The sequence below is a fragment of the Paramisgurnus dabryanus genome, chromosome 1 (assembly GCF_030506205.2).
Source record: "Paramisgurnus dabryanus chromosome 1, PD_genome_1.1, whole genome shotgun sequence".
In the NCBI taxonomy this organism is placed as follows: domain Eukaryota; kingdom Metazoa; phylum Chordata; class Actinopteri; order Cypriniformes; family Cobitidae; genus Paramisgurnus; species Paramisgurnus dabryanus.
This window is the reverse complement of record NC_133337.1, coordinates 48725748-48746686: the sequence shown is the minus strand read 5'-3', so window position 1 is coordinate 48746686 and position 20939 is coordinate 48725748. Positions and strand designations below refer to the sequence as shown.

At 36.8% G+C, this 20939-nt stretch overlaps 2 protein-coding genes across 2 annotated transcripts in view; both read left to right on the top strand.

Annotated features, from left to right (window-relative positions):
• Positions 1-20939, top strand: part of nat9 (N-acetyltransferase 9) — a 298893-nt gene that overhangs the window by 10856 nt on the left and 267098 nt on the right. The gene's annotated exons all lie outside the window — the stretch shown is intronic.
• stxbp4 (syntaxin binding protein 4) overlaps positions 1-20939 on the top strand; it is a 33659-nt gene that overhangs the window by 2937 nt on the left and 9783 nt on the right. Inside the window, exons 6-17 of the mRNA XM_065262883.2 lie at positions 2847-2938; positions 3189-3318; positions 3559-3691; positions 3890-3996; positions 4173-4395; positions 4725-4803; positions 10197-10294; positions 11581-11677; positions 11875-11987; positions 12077-12166; positions 12317-12382; positions 20370-20546. Of these exons, the coding sequence (XP_065118955.1) occupies positions 2847-2938; positions 3189-3318; positions 3559-3691; positions 3890-3996; positions 4173-4395; positions 4725-4803; positions 10197-10294; positions 11581-11677; positions 11875-11987; positions 12077-12166; positions 12317-12382; positions 20370-20546 (1405 nt within the window). The remainder of the gene's footprint in view (positions 1-2846; positions 2939-3188; positions 3319-3558; positions 3692-3889; positions 3997-4172; positions 4396-4724; positions 4804-10196; positions 10295-11580; positions 11678-11874; positions 11988-12076; positions 12167-12316; positions 12383-20369; positions 20547-20939) is intronic.

Sequence of the window (20939 nt, the reverse complement as noted above, 5' to 3'; positions counted from 1 at the left end):
AGATTTCTTTTAATTATATAGAGAGTCGTATTGCTTGCCAATATTTGGACATCATGTACTTAATCCTGTACATGGATCAGTACTGTACGGAGCGTATTGATTATTTTAAATGTATAAATAGTCTTAAACCATTAAGTACATTATAGTCTTAAGTGCTTAATGGGACCTTTTGCACTTTTTGTTGTGTGTTGACAGCAACAATTTCCTGAAACATTACATTCAATTAAGCAACAAAAAATATTTATTTTTCTGTATTTTATATATTTTTGGGAGGATTTATACTGCATTGTAGAGCTGCTCAATATTGCCTTAAAACATGATGTGCGACAACTAGCTAAATGATACGATATAAGCATAGGTGGAAAATGATTTTGTTTTAATTTAAGTTACCCAGTGTACCCATTAAAATATTAAAGTTAGACCAATACAATTTTAATTCTCATATTTCTATTTATTGAATAGCTCAGACAAAATCATTATTGGCTCTGGGCTGGAGGGGCAGTGCCCCCCCCTGCCCCCCCAAACTCTAGCTATGTATACACGATATGCAATACAAAAATGCTTTAATCTCTAAAATCTATTTGAAAAAATAAAACATATTTAAAAACTGAAAATGATACAACAACAGTTTTACATTGTCTCACCCAGTTTGTCTGCTATCTGCATCGACTTAAAATTGTGCCAAAAAAAAAAAAAATGTTATTCAAATGATTTAGTTATTTGCAAATCATTGAGATATGTGCATCTGCGATGCCCGTATATCGATATATCTTATAGCCTTGCAGTGCCAAAAGTGGCAATGTGAAGTCTAATTTATCTAAAGGAATACTTATTGTTGGCATAATCTAATGAAGTTTCAGTTATATAACATTATATTTTTAATAAAAAAAAGGAAGTGTGTTTAAGTATTGTTTTAGGACTGTCTGTTAGCCAGGCATCTCTGTTTTGAACAGTTGTCAGATTCTTCCTAGCAGTTTTAGTTTAAATGGATCTGGCATTTTGCTGGTCTCAGTGACTTCCTGACGTGCACTTTTCCACTCACAGCTAGACGACTGTTGATGTATTCGGGCCACAAGTCTGTGTCCTGATTGGTCCAGCTAAGGATGAAATGATTGTTTTATCATCATCATTAATAGACAATCAAACAATTCAAACAACATGCTTCAGTAGAGGAAACAATAATGTAAAGATTACAGGGTAATGGAATACAGGGTAATACAGGGTTGGAAACAGTTTGACTCTTGGATAAATATATTTCCTTACTTTGCTAATGTAATTAAGTGCTTCTAATCTTCTTTGATGTAACTGAATAAGTTGCATTTAATAGGAATTGTCATGTTTAGAGACTTACAGGAAGAGTTTAATATGGGTTTGCGTATGATTTGTATAAAACCAAACATCAGATGAATATACTCCGTATTCCTGCAGTATTCCCTGTAGTCAAGCTGATATATGCTGTAGATATACACTCACCTAAAGGATTATAAGGAACACCATACTAATACTTAGTTGGACCCCCTTTCGCCTTCAGAACTGCCTTAATTCTATGTGGCATTGATTCAACAAGGTGCTGAAAGCATTCTTTAGAAATGTTGGCCCATATTGATAGGATAGCATCTCGCAGTTGATAGAGATTTGTGGGATGCACATCCAGGGCACGAAGCTCCCATTCCACCACATCCCAAAGATGCTCTATTGGGTTGAGATCTGGTGACTGTGGGGGCCATTTTAGTACAGTGAACTCATTGTCATGTTCAAGAAACTAATTTGAAATGATTCGAGCTTTGTGACGTGGAATTATCCTACTGGAAGTAGCCATCAGATGATGGGTACATGGTGGTCATAAAGGGATGGACATGGTCAGAAACAATGCTCAGGTAGGCCTTGGCATTCAAATGATGCCCAATTAGCACTAAGGGGCCTAAAGTGTGCCAAGAAAACATCCCCAACACCATTACAACACCACCAACAACCTGCACAGTGATAACAAAGCATGATGGATCCATGTTCTCATTCTGTTTTCGCCAAATTCTGACTCTACCATCTGAATATCTCAACAGAAATCGACTCATCAGACCAGGCAACATTTTTCCAGTCTTCAACTGTCCAATTTTGGTGAGCTTGTGCAAATTGTAGCCACTTTTTCCTATTTGCAGTGGAGATGAGTGGTACCCGGTGGGGTCTTCTGCTGTTGTAGCCCATCCGCCTCAAGGTTGTGCGTGTTGTGGCTTCACAAATGCTTTGCTGCATACCTCGGTTGTAACGAGTGGTTATTTCAGTCAAAGTTTCTCTTCTATCAGCTTGAATCAGTCGGCCCATTCTCCTCTGACCTCTAGCATTAACAAGGAATTTTCGCCCACAGGACTGCCGCATACTGGATGTTTTTCCTATTTCACACCATTCTTTTAAACCATAGAAATGGTTGTGCGTGAAAATCCCTGTAACTGAGCAGATTGTGAAATACTCAGACCAGCCCGTCTGACACCAACAACCATGCCACACTCAAAATTGCTTAAATCACCTTTCTTTCCCATTCTGACATTCAGTTTGGAGTTCAGGAGATTGTCTTGAACAGGAACAAACCCCTAAATGCATTGAAGCAACTGCCATGTGATTGGTTGATTAGATAATTGCATTAATGAGAAATTGAACAGGTGTTCCTAATAATCCTTTAGGTGAGTGTAGTTCATTAATAATTAGCTTATCCATATGGGAATTCCGAATAATGTTTACTTTCCAAAACCCACTCAGACAGAGAAACTGTAGACAGAGAAGAATGAGATCTTAACCATATCAATTTACAAATTAAACACATGACAAGGTTTGTGTTTTGCCATACATCATAGGAGGGAATTCGCTGAACTAATGGAAAGATATGGTTCGGGCAGCAGTGCCAGTTCTGGATCAGACCGGACATCTTCCACTTCTATTTCCACAGGTATTTTCCATTGCGTACATCCTGCTGTATTTCAAGTGAATGACTAATGTCTGATTTTGAGAACTTGCAGGAGCTTTTCATGTTTTAGCTCACAAACAGATCATTTGGTCCCTTCCTGACATCATTGTTTCCTATTAATTGTGTAAATGTGAACTGAACTGTGAGAATGTCATTCTAGAAACCATTTTTTAATGAAAGAGGAGCAGACATTTTGATCGATTGCAATGAAATGCCCATCTCTTTTCTTCAGGTAAGCTGACCGACACTGCTTCCTCTTCTTCATCTTCAAGATCAACCAGTCCTCTGCTTCTGAGCCCTAAAGACCTGAATCCAGTGTACACCACCGCCGGCATTGCCTCTTCTCCTCCACAAGTCTGCACGTGAGAACACTGTAGATTTGATTTAGATAGATTCATATTCAGGGGAACGTACCTAAAATAATACCTATTTCAAAAAAGCAGCAGATTTCACGTGCCGATGGTTTTAATAGTATCATGAGTCTGAGACCTCCTGTTTTAGCCTGAATGAAAAGATTTATTTATTGTCATTGAAAAATAATCACCTTAGTAGTCATTGTTTCTGCAGTTGATCCCCTGTTATGTTTACCTATCTCCCCCCAGAGACTGCATGATTCAGTTAATATGTGTTGCCAAAGAGAAAGGATTAGGCTTGGTCATCAGGGGCGGAGCTAACCGTGCGGAGGGACCAGAGGTGTTCATTCAGGAAATAATGCAAGGAGGCGACTGCCAAAAAGTATTTCCATTATTATTATTTTATTTTTTTTTGTCAGAAATTAGTATACTAAAAACTTACATTAGAGATGTTTGTATACTTCTAAAAATATAAATGTCGCTGTGAAGAACCCTTTATAGCAGCTTTATTTCTAAAGGAAATCCTTAAAATAAATCATTGCTTGTGGTGTGAAGTTATGTTTCCTTTCTGTGACTCTAGGATGGGAGATTAAAGGCTGGAGACCAGATTATATCCATCAATAAAGAGTCACTTGTAGGAGTAACACATGAAGAAGCCAAAACCATACTCACTCGTACAAAACTCAGGTAAAAATTATAATTTTTTTGCCAAACTCAAAGAAAAAATGAAAGGTTGTCCTACACTAAAACAGATGTATCTACACTAGTTAACATTTGAAGTGGATCAAAAAAGTTAATAAAACTCGTATAGTATAGATGGTGAAAGCTGATATGTTTAAAACTGTCTCTGTTTCACCCCACAGACCGGACCCTACAGTAGAGATAGCATTTATCAGACGAAGGTCTTCTTCAGGCTCCAGCAGTGGACCTCACAGTCCCATCTCCCTTCAGCCTCCCTCCAGTACCGGCCCACAGCTCAGGCCCGCTGGACTGGGGGGAGCGACTCTTCCTGGAGGCCTCGTTCCCAAAATAGCCAACACACCCAACTCTGAAAGTGAGACACTGCCTTCTGTAGAACTTACTAAGGTAAGACATAAGAAAGTTGCTTTGAATACACACATACACCCCAAAGAAAAAGTACAAACATATTCCCTGTTAGGTCAAGGGACATCATCAGGGGGTCTGTTACCCCTATGGTGGTACTGCAAAAGGGTTCCTTCGATTAATGTTTAATATCAAAATAATTTTTTTTCATCAAACAAAAAGGCAGTAAGTGAATTTATATATATTTTTTTATATATATTTATTGGTTGGGACCTCTGTGCTAGGTCACACTTTAGAAATTAAAATGCAGTAGCTGTTTCCTCAGCACAGTTGTTGATGTTTTATTAAAGGAATATCCTATTTGTCCTTAGGTACGAACCGTGTTAGGAAAGCCTGAGCTAACCCCTGTGTCCTCACCTGAGAGTGCCTACACCACAGTGGCCAACTCTGGTACTGCAATTCTTTATTAAACTGACCCTAAACACTAATGTTTCTGCATTTAGCATTTGCTTTTATCCAAAACGAAGTGTAGTCTGTTTTTTACACAAACGTGTGCACACAGTCGAACACACAGCCTTGCAATGCATAGTTTATTTGGCTCATACGTGTACACAGATATTCAACGCATGCGCATTGTGACAAAATCCAATGCATCTTGACGGCTACATACTACGTTCTCCTGTAGGCACATGTAAATCTGGCGGTGTGAGTATAGAGACAGAGCGCAGCGCGTCATAACCTGAAAACCTTGCCCACCGGGGGAAAACAATCCATCTCCCTTGACTTTGTATTGCGAGAGGCTCCCTTCTTCTCATTTCTGGCTTATAAAAATAAAACAGAATAATGCTTAAATGCTGCTGTGTGACATGGTGTACAGCCAACAAGCCAAAAAACTTAGAAATAAGTTTTTATATGCTGACGACTCCAAAAAACGAGGGTTTAAAGACACAAAGTGGAAACAGGCAACTTTTCATAGTACTACTATTAGTAGAACTGCACCCACTAGAAGGAAACGTAGTCGGCAATCCACTTTTTTCTCCTTAAAAGCTAGGTTTTACGGCTTGACAGCCTATAAAAACTTATTTCTGGGATTTTTGGGCTTTTTAGCTGTACACCTTGTCACACAGCAGCTTTTAGGCATTATTCTGTTTTTAAGTTTTATCTGTAAATACATTTTTATAAGCTGTCGACCCAAAAAAACGAGCATTTAAAGACACAAAAGTGGAAACAGGCAACTTTTCATTGTACTCATATTAGTAGAACTTCGCCCACTAGAGGGAAACGTAGTCGACGATCCACTTTTTTCTCCTTAAAAGCTGGGTTTTACGGCTCGACAGCTTATAAAAACTTATTTCTGTTTTTTTTTTTTTTTGGCTTTTTCGCTGTACACTTCGCGACACAGCAGCTTTTAGGCATTATTCTGTTTTTTGTTATAAGCCAGAAATGACAAGGAGGAGTCAATCTAAACTTGGTAAAACCCTGGTGATGACAGACTTTTGCATCACGTACACCGGACGTGGACCCTCGCGTATGAGCAAAAGCGGAACTATACTTCTAGCTTTAAAGTGCATTTAAAGCCCGGAGTATAGTCTGCTTGTACATGTATGTGAATGTACGTGCATGGACGAACACACAGCCTTGCAAAGCATAGTTTATTTGACTCATATGTGTAAAAATATCTGGCGGTGCACGTACAGTGCCTATGTACTATTCTGATTATAAAATTTGCGTCATTGTGGCATTGTACGCTCACTCTTGTGCATTTGTAAAAATCTGAACTATACGTCTAGCTTTATTTACACATTTTATCAGTATGTGTGTTCCCTATGATAAAACCCATATCTGTGCATTTTTAAACATGTACTGTGAATGTTTCATGTTCTCATACAACTGTTGTTAGATAGTATTTTGTCTTCTAATGCCTTCAATACGATGCTACAAAACAATGTTCTGGGATAACCTGGATTAGTCTACCTGTTCAGTAGTTTAGATCGTTGTGTGCTGATGAGATACTGGGGTGTTTTTAAGATAATCCAGCTGACATGCTTCTGCTCTGTCTATATTCTGAAAATAGATATAAGCATCAACATAACGCTTAACTCTAGGTGGATTCAAGGGTAGTGAACACCGTTCGGGACAATATTTCATTTTATATACAAGCACCTTTGATAAAGCCTTCTCTAACAGTGATTTGAAACAGATTGAAAGACCAATGAAATGAGAAACATTCAAGGGCGTAGGTTTGATTCTGGCATTGGTGGGGACATAAATAAAATGGCCGCATTGCAAAAACTGTTTATCACCGTTTACTTGACATAAACAACAGACAACTCAGTATGCACTTTACTCAGTGACATCTGACTCGCCACCCCCGATGCCATCCCAAATTTAATGTACTATAATAAACAATAACAATTCGTTATTTCCTAGAGCCTAATAAACAGTAACTGTTTAAGTCTTTGTCAAAAAAAAAGAAAATCACATTGTAACATATATGAATCCATATTTACTTTATAACAATGAAGAATATGCAATTAATATTTAATTCTTAATGTAATTTTGCCAAAAAAATCCCAATGTTGAAGTTGGTATGTATATCATGCTGTTTCCTGTTTTTACCATGTTGGGGTTATTTTCTTTCATGGATTAGGGACCCCCTAAATAACCTTGCTACCCCATTTATAAAAGGTTGACAAAAGTTTGCAACTCCTCAGGTTAACATGGGATTGTCGTGTATTGTTAAAAACACTGTCCTTGAATCATTATGTGACACAACTTGTTCCGTATTTTGTGCATGAAACAGTTACAGTGGGTATACTGTAATAATACTTTCTTCCTCACTTACCTGTAGCCCGAATAATCACGCGCGTCTTGTTGAGTGAACTTTGGCGCGTTGTACAAAGTGAAACCATCCTATCACACGTAGCGAGTAAAGACAAGTCCATAAAGTGATGTGATTTAAAGCGGCGGGACTCAAGAAATGCTAATCCAATCATATTAGCAATGTGAGTAGAGAGGCGGGACTAAAGAAATGCAAAGCCAATCATAATAGCGATGTGAGTTACGGAGGCGGGCATTGCAGAGAACGAAAGCTGTTAACCGTTTGTGTACCACATAGAGCGTCATTTTTACAGAACGGGATTGCAAAAGATTTTTAATCTCATTTAAATGATTCCTGAAAAAATATATAATTAAAAAAGTAAAGTAAAAAATATAAAACACAAGAATAAGACGGACATTAGTGGTTATATATAAATACAGGTTAATTGTTTGGTCGAAATTATTGCTAGGGACAATTCAGTCTTCCCTGAATATTGCTAGGGACATGTCCCTAGCGTCCCACCCTAAATCTACGCCCATGGAAACATTACTGTATGTTTCCAAATGTTTTTGGTGTGTGGTCAGACTAAACTCTTCAGCTGGAGGAGGAAGGAATATCTGATTAGGAATTACTGTGAGAACAGAGTCAGATAGCATGTACATTAACATGTGTTGAGGTAATTAAATATTTCATACAAGCGAGCCTTTGGTTGTTATCAAGGTTTTTTCTTTTCTATATACTTTACATATTATGAAGTTTTTCCTTGCACTGTTGTCTTTGGCTTTTTCACTGTTGGATCTGTATTGTAAAAGTACCGTACAAGTAAATAGAAATTGAAAGAATATGCTTCACATCCATTTTTAAAACATTTCTTAAAAATAAATTTTTAGGAGCTTGTTTGTCATTGACCCAGTGATTGATCATAAGGGTATTCAACAGTGGTGCTTTCTTTCCAGTTTAGTCACATTAGGTCAGACTTTAGTTTATGAAAAAAAGGGTGTGCAAATGATTTTTAACCATGTTTACGTATGTGCAGCATCTGTGATAGAATCTGTTGAAACTGTATTTATACAATTATAATGTTGTTATGTACAAGCCTTACAAAACTGATTTTCAAGCAGCTGTTCTTCAAAAAAATTATGAAAAATTAAAGATTAAAGTGATAGTTCACCCAAAAATGTAAATTCTGTCATGATTTACTTACCCTGATGTTGTTACAAACCTGTATACATTTCTTTGTTCTGATGAACACAAAGGAAGATATTTTGAGAAATGTTTGTAACTAAACCATTTGTGGACCCCATTCACTCCCATAGTAGGAAAAAATAATGCAATGGATTAAATGGGGTCCGAATGGTTTGGTTAGAAACATTTCTCAAAATATCTTCCCTTGTGTTCATCAGAACAAAGAAACTTATATGGGTTTGTACAACATAAGATTGAGTAAATGATGACAGAATGTTCATTTTTGGGTGAACTATCCCTTTAAGACAGTGTTTTTCAAACTTTTTCAGCCCAAGGACCACTTTATCTTCCAATTTTTTTCTGAGGACCACCTAACAGAGTCCCACTCTCATGCCCCCAAAAAACAACAAAATAGGAAGGATAAGCTAAATTTAAGTTTAATATGCAACTGTTTCAAGTCAAAAACAAATTTTTTTTAAACACAAATGCAATGCTATGTTCAGAAATTATTATATGAATTTTATTTCATTTGAACAAGTAAATGTGAAATGAGTTACAGCTTAATATGAACAACAAACTGCACATATGAAAAAAAACTGCAATTAAACATAGTATAACAGCCTACGTCCCACTTAATGTCATTCCAAAGACCCCTTAGTTTAAAACTGAGGTGGTGGGTATATGAAGTATATGGTTGTAACAATGGTAAAAATAAAATGCAGAAAAAAATTTCCCCTTATGGGATTTTACACATGAAACGAAAACTAGTACATTACAAAACTAATAGATCTGTGGATTTTAGCTGCTTTCAGTTGATGCTTGATCCTTCTTTTGACTCCTCTTTGGTTTAGCCACCGATCCATTTTTTCGTTATTAAAACAGAATGGCAAGAACTGATATCACAGTTTTGCAAGTGCATTAAAAATCTACTTAAATAAGTGACGATTGTATAAACACTTGCCTAGTTTAGGTCATCTTTTGGCTGACCACTGGGGAGGTTTGGGGACCACACTTTGAGAATTACTGCTTTAAGAGGTCCTATTGTGGACTTTATTACATGTGCAAAATGGTATTTGAGCATTAACATTTCTGCAACAATATGATATAGTCTGTAGCGATCACCTTTATTCTGTAATCTATTGGTGCATTTTATTTTCAAATGGCTTATAACATTGCATTAAAACTAAAAAAGATGATCACAAAATAAAAACATACCTCTGTGAAATGTCCTGTTTAAGTCATGCTTGTGTAAACGGTCCTACCCGAAGTCACTCCGAACTAAACTAGTAAAAACAATCATGAGTCCGACGCTCTAGGACAAAAATGAGGATTACACAGATGCACAGCTTTAACATTTCTGGTCTACCCACGCATTTAAATGATCTGACTCAAGATTTTGATAAAGCAAAATTGTCATTTTTGTTACTGTTTACACCTGACCAATCACCAATCAAAGCATTTTGGACAGAGGGGCTTCGTAGAGCATTTGACAGACTGGAAAGAGAGGTGCCTCAGTAATGTCAGATGTGAAACTAATGTTTTTACATGTAAACTCAAATTATGCGTATTATTGACAAAGTGTGACATTACTATGCATTCATGCTACAATTTTAACCCATCAGATAGAAATCCACAGACTACTATTAATTCCTTCTGCTACACAAAGCATTTACTAGATACCATAACAGTGAAATATAACAGCAGTCTTTTGGTGAGTTTTGTAAAAGCTTTACAGAAAAATTTTACGTTATTTACAGTTAAGTCTCAAACAGCTGTTATTATATAATTAATGTTTTTTTTGCATCTGAACTCATTTGGTCTCTATCTTTTTGCCCAGATACATGCATAACAGCTGCCTGTAAGCCCATCAATACTTCAAGACCCGCAGAACCTTTGGTTTCCAGTCCCAGCATCAAGCCTGGGAAAACACAGCAGGTCCCTTTGATCATTTCATTTAAGTTATATTTACATGTATACTTTTGTAACTTATTGTAGATACATCCAAATCAGCTTATTCAGTACTTATATTTCATGGGAACTAAACGCATGGCTTTGCTGGATCATTTTCCAACGACAGTGTTTTTACCGCCTTTTGATATTCAGAAGATGGACACACATTGTATTTACATTGAACATCACATTGAAATGTTGTTCCCTTGCCCTGTGGCCGGTAATGATTGGTTACCCGTCAGAGTCAATATTGCTTTGACTGTTTCAATATCAGGAGTTAATCCTATTGTTGTCTGCTGTTGGATGGAACTGTATGTGCATTTAAAGAGTTAGTTTACCCAAAAAGTAAAACTCTGTAATAATTTCCTAAACCTGCATGAATTTCTGTTTTCTGATTAACACAAAAGATATTTTGAAAAATTATGGTAAGCACACACCTTATTGTAATCATTGACTTCCATAGTAGGAACACAAATATTATGAAAGTGTTAAATGATGGAGAAGATATTTTGATAAATTATGGTAAGGAAACAGTTGGTAACGTTACCCATGGAATTCCATCATATTAGTTTTTCCTACTGTGGATGTCAATGGTTACAGGTAGCTGTGTGCTTACCATAATTTCTCAAAATATCTTCTTTTGTATTCAATTTTACTGCACTATATCTGGGTCACCATCAAATAATCAAATATGTCACATTGAAATTAAATGCTAGGTTAATCATGGATCATTGGGTTTTGCACAAGCTTGTGAAGCTCATGCCAGCTTGAGAAAGGGGGCATGCCTAATATTAAAGGGATAGTTCACCTAAAAATGAAAGTTCTGTTATCATTTACTCACTTTTATGCTTTTACAAACCTGTATAAATTTCTTTGTTCTGATGAACACAAAGGAAAATATTTTAAGAAATGTTTGTAACCAAACCGTGGACCGCATTCACTTCCATAGTAGGAAAAAAGAACACTATGGAAGTAAAATGGGGTCCACGAACGGTTTAGTTACAAACATTTCTCAAAATATTTTCCTTTGTGTTCATCAGAACAAAGACATGAGTGAGTTAATGATGACAGAATTTTCATTTTTGGGTGAACTATCCCTTTAATCATAATCATGTTCATATTCATCTTATATTCATGTAAAATTTTCTAAAACAATTTTAAAATAAAATGCAAAATAGAATTCAATAGTGAGTCTCAGGTTCTATGGCACCACTTTATTATATATGCATGAAAGTAAATTTATATATAAAAAAAATTGTTTTTGTTCACAGGCACTGGAAGTCCTGGGATTAAAACCTACTGTGTGTCAGGTCCACACTCCAAGAGAAAGACTTTTATTGAGCCCAGGACAGACAGTGGCCTATGGAGGTGAAAAAAATAATATCACATCCTATAATATCATGCTACTAATAAATGTACTTGTAAAAAAGTACCAACTTTAACTTACGTCTTAATACTTTTATTTCGAGTTAAATATTTAAAATGTATTAATAATTATGCACAATTTAATATTTATACATTATTCATGTTTTGTTATTATGCAAAAGTATTCTTGTTTTTGTAAGATTTTGACAGTGTTGCACAGGAGCTCTTTAAACTACCGCCTAAGTCTAACTCAGAAAAAGAAGTAGCGAGATTGACATCAGATGATCTCATTGAGTCTCCATCAGACCCTACAGTAAGGATTTAAATTATTGCTGCAAAACCAAAATGTGCCAAATAATCAAGCATAAAATATGTTTATTTGTTTAAATGTTATTTTTTCAGCAATCATTATCAGATTACGATGATCTGGATGAGATAGAGAGATTAAGAAAAGATCACATAGAGGCCTTGACTGAGATCAAGAGACTACAGGTAACTTCATGGCAACAATTAAAGCCACAACTGAAATGTTGTCTCATGCCAGAGTGCGTGACATTCATTCATGTAGTATTCACTGCGCCTCTCATTAATCCTATTTGCAAGAGTGAGTGCTGATTCATGTGAAGGTATTTGTTTTAATAGGATAAGCTGGCAGAATCCCAGAGCCTTAATCGAAACATGCAACAGGAACTAACAAAAGTTAAACAGGTATGCAACATTTTCTTACACCTGTTTCACAAAGCATGCATAACCAGAGGATAAGTATTTAACTCTGCCAGTAAAAATGTGTGGTCAATTTAACATCTATTTATCAATCATATATCATGAATTAATTATTCAAGTAGGTACACCCCGTGCATGCATTGTAAAACATAACTTATACATGCAATGCCTGATATTATTTTTGTCTTTAGTCTTTGTCATTGTACAGCGTTAAATACGCCACCATGGGGCGCTCTGAGTATACGCTCAAATGCTGTTAGGTGAGCTGCAGGTGTTCTGTTGAGTAGATGCTGAAGACACATGATCTTCATAGTAGCAAAAAAATATTCATCAGAAGATAGCATACTATGAGCAATATCCAAAATCTATTTTCATCATCTGCCTGGTATGTGTTCACCTCAGAAAGCTTGAAACACCCACGTTTGAGGATGACGTTGGAGGTTAAGTATGTCATGTAGGATGTTATAGGATGGCACCCTGTGTTTGAAAATAGTTCTGCTATATGTGTAATAAAGACATGGGCTCCCACCAGCCTTTGAGTTCTGTCTCACAGCCTCAGTAGATCTTGTTATATATAAATCCAAGGAGCTTTGGTGTTTTATTTGAGTTTCAAGGTTTTATTAGACTGTTACTAAGGTAGCAGAGCAAGCCTGAAATCAGATATATCATTATAGTACGTTTGCAGGTTTTAGTACAGCTACTCATAGCTAAGGAAAGTATCATTATTACTATTGCTCATACTTTACATTTACACATTTTGGCAGATTTTAATTTACATTGCATTTGAGAATTTATTGTATCTTTATTTTTATAGGGGCGGTTTCCCAGACAGGAATTAGACTGGTCATAGACTAAAATAAATGTAAGAGCTGTCCGAACTGAAAACAACTTGCACTGAAATATCATAAAATACATCAGTGCCCTTTGTTTTGCCTCAAAATGCACACAACTAATGTTTTTAGTAAGGCATGTTTGTTAATACTAGTTATATTTCCTAGTTAAACTAAGGCATAGTCCTGGCTTTAAGGGATAGTTAGGCCAAAAATGATATTTAACCCATGCTTTACTCAACCCCAAGCCGTTTGAGATGCATATGTCCATCATTTTTCAGATGAACACATTTTCAGTTATTTTAGAAAATGTTTTAGATCTTTCAGTTGATTAAATTAAAAGTTACAGGTCCACGTCCTTCAAGTCCAAAAAATCTGCATCCATCATTCACAAAAGAAATCCAAACGGCTCCACGATGATAAACAAAGGTCTTCTGAGGGTAATCCGTGCAGTGTTGTTGTAGAAATATCCAAGTTTAAAACTTTATAAACGAAAATAACTAGCTTCCGGTAACGCCGCCATCTTAGACTCCTCTGTATTCAGGAGAGAGTATCAGCGTAGTGTACGCACTTTTCTTAGTGACGTATTACAAATTCCGAGGGCGGGGCCGGAGACACATCGAATGCGGACGCGAATAAGGGCCTGTTTACACAAGAACGCTTGACGGTGAAAACGTTAAAATATTTTATCGGATGTGCCTTTCGTTTACACGGTGACGGCATTTTTGGGGCTTAAAAACGCAAAAAAGTGAAACAACCCTCCAGAGTGGAAATCTTAAAAACTATATACCCTCATGTTCCCGTCTAAAGGGTAAAAATGCAAAAGTCTGCTAACGGTGGCTCTCGTCGCGTACGCGTTTACGTCACATACAGCTAGTATTTCTCATCAGAGAAGGCGCATTAACTCTTTCACCGCCAGCGTTTTTTTAAAAAGTTGCCAGCCAGCGCCAGCGTTTTTCATGATTTTCACATTTTCAAGTTTAATACCTTCCAGAAAATGTTCTTCTTTAAATATATAAACATACAATATACCAAATGAAAGCACAGACCCTCTGCTTTCAAACAAAAAAAACCTGTTTCATCCTACCTTCAGTAGTTCTTTTGTAATCAGCTTTTGAATATGGGTAGGTTTCTGCAAAAACACCACATTTTGAGCAAAAAGCTGAGATAATTCCATTTTTGTGACGGACTTTTCATAGAGATCCCATTTAGAGCGATCTTTAAAACAGACACGGACATGCAGCCGCTTGCCATAGGGCAATACTTCCGGGTTTAAAAAGTTGCGGAAATAATAGCGGTATTGCGGAAAGACGGAAAATCTCGTCATTGGCGGGGAAGCGTTTTCTCTTAATTGACGAGATATCTCGTCAATGGCGGTGAAAGAGTTAATTACCTCCAACAAATTGCTGTTGCGCCGATTTGTTGGAGGCAAACCAGACGGCTTTGGACAGGACCTGGGAGAACAAGGAAGAGAGTTGTGCGCAGGCGTGGACTTGGTGGTTTTGTATGTCAGTGCTTCACATTGCCACCTAGTCGCCTGGAGTGCATATTACATCAAATATCACACACTTTTGCGTCTTCATATGCACGCAGATTTCCCCCTCAAAACGTTCGTATAAACGCGGAATTAAAAGTAATAACGCAACGGCACTTTTGCTTTTTCTTTTCAGATTTTTCAGTGTAAACGTAGCCTAAGATGGCGACGTTACCGGAAGCTAGTTATTTGCTACAACAACCCCGTGTGGATTACCCTTAGAAGGTCTTTGTTTATCATCGTGGCCGTTTGGATTTCTTTTGTGAAGGACGGATGCACATTTTTTGGACTTGAAGGACGTGTACCTAGTAATTTTACTTTTGATTAACTGAAAGAACTATAACATTTTCTAAAATAACTGAAAATGTGTTTGTCTGAAATATTATGGACATATGCATCTCGGACAGCTTGGGGGTGAGTTAATCATGGGATTATATAATTTTCGGCCAAACTATCCCTTTAAGCTAATCCCTGTCCGGGAAACCACCCCTTAAAAACCCAAAAATAAAAATCCTTTTTCATTTACTCTCATGTTGTCACAAACCTGTATAAATGTTTGGTTCTGATGAACACAAAGGAAAATATTTTGTATTAATTAGATTAAACCGTTCGTGGACCCCATTTACTTCCATAGTATTATTTTTTCGTACTATCGAAGTGAATGGGGTCCATTAACGGTTTGGTTACAAACATTTCTCTAAATATATTCCTTTGTGTTCATCAGAACAAAGAAATGTATGCGGGTTTGAAACAACATGTGAGTGAGTAAATGTTGACAGGATTTTCATTTTTGGGTGAACTATCCCTTTAATCAATGTGTGTTACGGGGAATGGAACCAGTGACCAAACTTGGGCTTCTTTTTGTGCTGCATTGTACACTAACATTCATGCATTTGGCAGACAATTTAATCCAAAGCGACTTACAGTACGAGAAAATGGATACCTATGCACTATATGTGTGTTCCCTGGCGATCAAACCCATGCACTTTTGCACTGCTAATGCAATGCTCAACCAACCGAGCTACAGGAACACACACTAAGATTTTTAGTTCTTGAATCATTTTTCCTCAAGCATTACTCACATGATCTGCACAAATATAGAAATCTGTCCACACACTGAGCCAGCAACTGGTGTCACTGGTGGTACTGGTCTTCTCTTGTCCTCTCCAATTTGTGGTTGACCTTATAAGATGATAAAAACAAGAGAAAATTCTAGCTCGCCATTTCTCAAAGATTCCTACAAGAATGTTTGGTCAGCTGTCTGATGCCCCGTGGCGTTTTGTTTGGTGAAGGGGTCAATGCAACTTCTGTCTTCCCTTTCCCCAGAATGCTTTGCTCGTATCTAGCACAAGTCACAGCTGCTCTCTCCTGGAGCACTCTCCTGCAGTTCATGACATATAAGCACTAATACACGTTTGGCGCTCCCCGTCGTGTAAAGCCGAGGCTCTGTATGTTTCTTTACAGCTCAGTTCTGTATTGAATCCTTTCTGCTCTCCTGACCCCCACCCACTCTTTGCCGTCTATATCTGCCATTAGAGCTACAGGTAGGCTGATGGGCTTTTCAGCATTTAAGTAGCAGCAGGCTTTTAAACCTCCTCTCTTAAGAGATGTGTGAGGCTACATCACATCCATGCAGTGCATCACATCCTGGGAAAATTACAGCAAAACGTGTGCGAGGGCAGACATGACTGTTGTAAGGCGTGACTGTCCGTGTGGCTCTTAAGTTTAGCTTTATCTGTACATTGGGGTTAACATGGAGAGTGTTTATTTTTGTCTTTAGCCTTGTGCACTACTTTGAAATATAAGGAATAAATTATTGTGCGCTAATTCATCCACTGTCTATTGTGTGAGACGGCAAAGCACAGCGGCTGCTGTATCTTTATCCAGTATAAATACATTTATTCAATTTAACTCAATTCAATTTTATTTATATAGCGCTTTTCACAATTGGTTAATTGTTTCAAAGCAGCTTTACATTAATAGATGTAGGAAAACACAGAAAAAGCGTAAACATAAGCAGCAGAATACAGCGGTTAAGATTAACTGTACTAGCGAGTGTAGTAATAATGTAACATATATAAGAGGGTGCTAAGTTAAGGTAATGTCAGAAGACGCCCCAGGGGTTGAAAAAAACCCTGCGGGAAAAGTCCTAGGGGGGGAAAACCCTTAGGAGAGAGCCAGACATAGCTGATTCTAGGATAAATTATATAATAGGTACAATTTTATACGATATTAATTATAAATTTTTAAGTATTAATTTTATGGAAATTAAAACATGCTTAAAGTATGCTTATTATTTTGATACTCTTACTTTGCATTTACTTTTTTTTATCAAAATGCTTCATGACACCTCATAAGTCTAATTTTGCAAGAATCACCCTACACCCTACCCTATATATATATATATATATATAGGGTGTACATTTGGTGTAGGGTGATTCTCGCGAAATTAGACTTATGAGGTGTCATGAACCATTTTGATAAAAAAAAGTAAATGCAAAGTAAGAGTATCAAAATAAGAAGCATACAGTTACAAACATCTCTTCATGTACTATTTTGCACATGATTTCAAATGACATCATACAAACCAATTTTTTTTCTCCATATTTAAGGGGAACATTTTTATTACCGCAACGTGTCCATGACTGGATTTGGGTTCTTTGACATGGAAATATTTATAATAAAAAAATCTAAAAAATAAAAAGCTTCAGTGCATGTTATACTATAAACATTTACAGTAAAGAAACATGTGGTATTTGGGGATCATTGGTAAATGTAGAGACAATAATAAGATAATTCTCATCCTCCGCAACAATTTTCAATCATTGTTTAGCCCTCGAGGAACTAATATTTAAAAAAAAAGTTGGAAGGGACATAATTGACTGTGACACTGACATTATATGTACAAATAAAGCTTAGACAACATGTGTGTGAATGGTCAATAAAATAAATGTATTTACACATTTAAGTCTAGCAAAAATTTCAGTATTAATTAATAAGATAATTAATATTCATATGATTCAATACTGTATTTTATTGAATAATGTTCAGACGCACAAGTATATGTACATACAATACTATCTATTCAGTATTATGTGGACTAAAATGTGAAAAAATGCAAATAACTGTAAAAACCTTTAGGGTTCGAACGTTCTGACATGCAAAGCGAAGTGCGCACGTGACTGAGCAGAAAGGGAAGCTTCGTTTGTCATTGCTTTTGTCATTGCTCGACACAAGCTCCGAAGCTAGTTGCGGTAATGATAATCTAAAAAATGTAAATAATTCTATAGGAAATATTTTTAAATCCTCTAAAAATAATGAAGTTCAGACCTTAATCTTGTATGTGCAAAAGAATTGGCTTCAAGGGCTTTTAAAAATAAAATCTGATGCTAGACACCATCTAAAGGAATATTTCATTTTCTTAAAAGAAAAATCCAGATAATTTACTCACCACCATGTCATCCAAAATGTTGATGTCTTTCTTTGTTCAGTTTAGAAGAAATTATGTTTTTTGAGGAAAACACTGCAGGATTTTTCTCATTATAATGGACATTAATAGAGCCCAACATTAAACACTTAACTCAACACGTAACAGTTTTTTTCAACGGAGTTTTAAAGGTCTATAAATGATCCCAAACGAGGCATAAGGGTCTTATCTAGCAATATGATTGTCATTTTTGACAAGAAAAATAAAAATATGCACTTTTAAACCACAACTTCTTGTCTAGGTCCTTTCCTGCGTGACCTAACGTAAATGCGTAGTGACGTAGGGAGGTCACGTGTTACATATATAAAATGCACATTTGCGGACCATTGTAAACAATAAACTGACACAAAGACATTAATTAGTATCAGTTGACATACAACAACATCGGAATGGTCCTCTTTCAACACACTTGTAAACACTGGGGCGGAGTTTCGCGTTCGTCCTCCGTGACCTCTTGACGTGATGACGTATTGCTTGAGGTCACGCTGGCGCTTTCAGGACGGGATCTAGACGAGAAGTTGTGGTTTAAAAGTGTATATTTGTTATTTTTATTGTTAAAAATGACAATCGTTTCGCTAGATAAGATCCTTATGCCTCGTTTGGGATCGTTTAGAGTCCTTTGAAAAAAACTGTTAAGTGTTGAGTTAAGTATTAAATGTTGGGCTCTATTAAAGTCCATTAAAATAAGAAAAATCCTGCAATGTTTTCCTCAAGAAACATAATTTCTTCTCGACTGAACAAAGGAAGACATCAATATTTTGGATGACATGGTGGTGAGTAAATTATCTGAATTTTTTTTAAGAAAATTGAATATTCCTTTAAGTCTGGATTTTGTGAGAATCACCCAGTACGAACTGAGCTACAGGCACAAAAAAGAGAAGACTATTGTACCATACTACAGTACATTCAATTCGTACTTTCTTCACCCAGATTGAAAAGGTTTTGCTTAGATGTTGCTTTCTCTGAACTCATGAGGCGTTTTACATATTTCTCTGTAAGATACAAATTTTTAAAGAGTGCATAAAGAGCTCAGATGCAAAACCCCCATTTTCTTGTAAATGCAAAATGTTAATGGAGTCTACCAGCAAACCAGTATTTCTGAATGACCTGAGGGGAAAATATTTCATGAACGTATACGTGCAAAGAGTAAATATCATTATCTAATTTTTAAGGGAGGTGGCATTTAGAGGCTTTCGCACCTGAACTCCTATGTCCTTGAATTTCAAGTAAAATAAAATTGCATAAGCTGTAACCAATGCAGGATCTTTATAATAGACGTCAAAGTCTTCATTATGCATAGATGTTAAATGGAAATAAGTGCTAATTTACTTCTCTCCAGTTAAATATGAGTCAATGTTCAATCTGTCAATCCTTGTTCATTAATGTGCATTTTTTTCAATGGGTAATTAACTCAACTCTTTTCATAGTTTATAGGTTTTTTAAATGAGTGACACGTAATAGTACTAATAATTATCTACATGTATGTTTAATGGGTTCAGTCTGATGTAAAAGTCACTCAAAGCAGCCACAAATGAAAAAAAATCTGGCCTCTTTGTTTTCAAAGCATTTATACCACCATACACCATGCTTTGCCTGTATTTCTTAATTCATGCATTAACCATGCATTTCATGTCACTTAATGAGACCTACTGTACCATGCCATGCTGTTTTAATTACAGCGACCTAATTTCTGTCCCTTTGTACTTTGCTATTGACTGAAGCTCTACTGACCGGGATGCAATACTGCTGTGGTTTTCATTAATGCCAATGCATCTTTAGGTCCATGCTTTATGTAGGAGCCTGTTTTTCTGGTTCCAAATAACGCATGCGAACACCTGTTCTGTCATCTCTATAGCAGACCCACATAAAGAAACATGCATGTGCGTGCCTTCTATTCCAAGTCTATTTAAACAAATGCAAATGGGCAGACAGGTACAGTAATAAGATGCAGTGCGTTGTTATGCTGAAAGTCTGGAGTGGGGTAAAGAGATGGGTTTAGACACTATAAGCATTTTTTTTCAAGTGTAATAATGAGTTTGCAATGTTAGGGGGAGAACCCCTGAGAGTTGCAATGCTTTACTGTACTTGCACGCTCAGCAAAGTAAAACTCTCCTGTTGCAGGATGCAAAATCTGCAGTGGATGAGTGCCGATCCCTTCGGACCCGGATCCATCTGGCAGAGGATGCTCAGAAACAGGCCCGGGGCATGGAGATGGACTATGAAGAGGTTATCCACCTGCTGGAGGCTGAGATTGCCGAAATGAAGTGTCAGAGAGCGGAGAATCCGGGCCAGTGCAAGGTATTTTACCGTAGTCCAGTTTTGATTTCGCATTCCCGATCCATCTCCGTTCATGGCACCAGACCTGGTTTTTCCTCTCTCCTATACTGCAGAAAGTAGGTCACTGTTTGCTTTGTATTATTCAGTAACTGGGCTGATGTGCTGTGAAGGCTTTAACATGAACTTGCAGGGTGACGTGGGCTGATGAGGTTATTTTTGAAATCTCTGGCTAGCAACCTTGAACAAGGAACAGCAAACGATTGTAAGATGCGTTATCACACTGATTCATTTTATTTTTTTTGTGGAGATTGCTTTTGGTTATTGCACACATGATTCTCATCTTAGCACAGTCACTCTGTGTTGTTTTAATTCCATGCAACTTCTTTCCGAAGAATTTTGAAAATATCCTGGCCA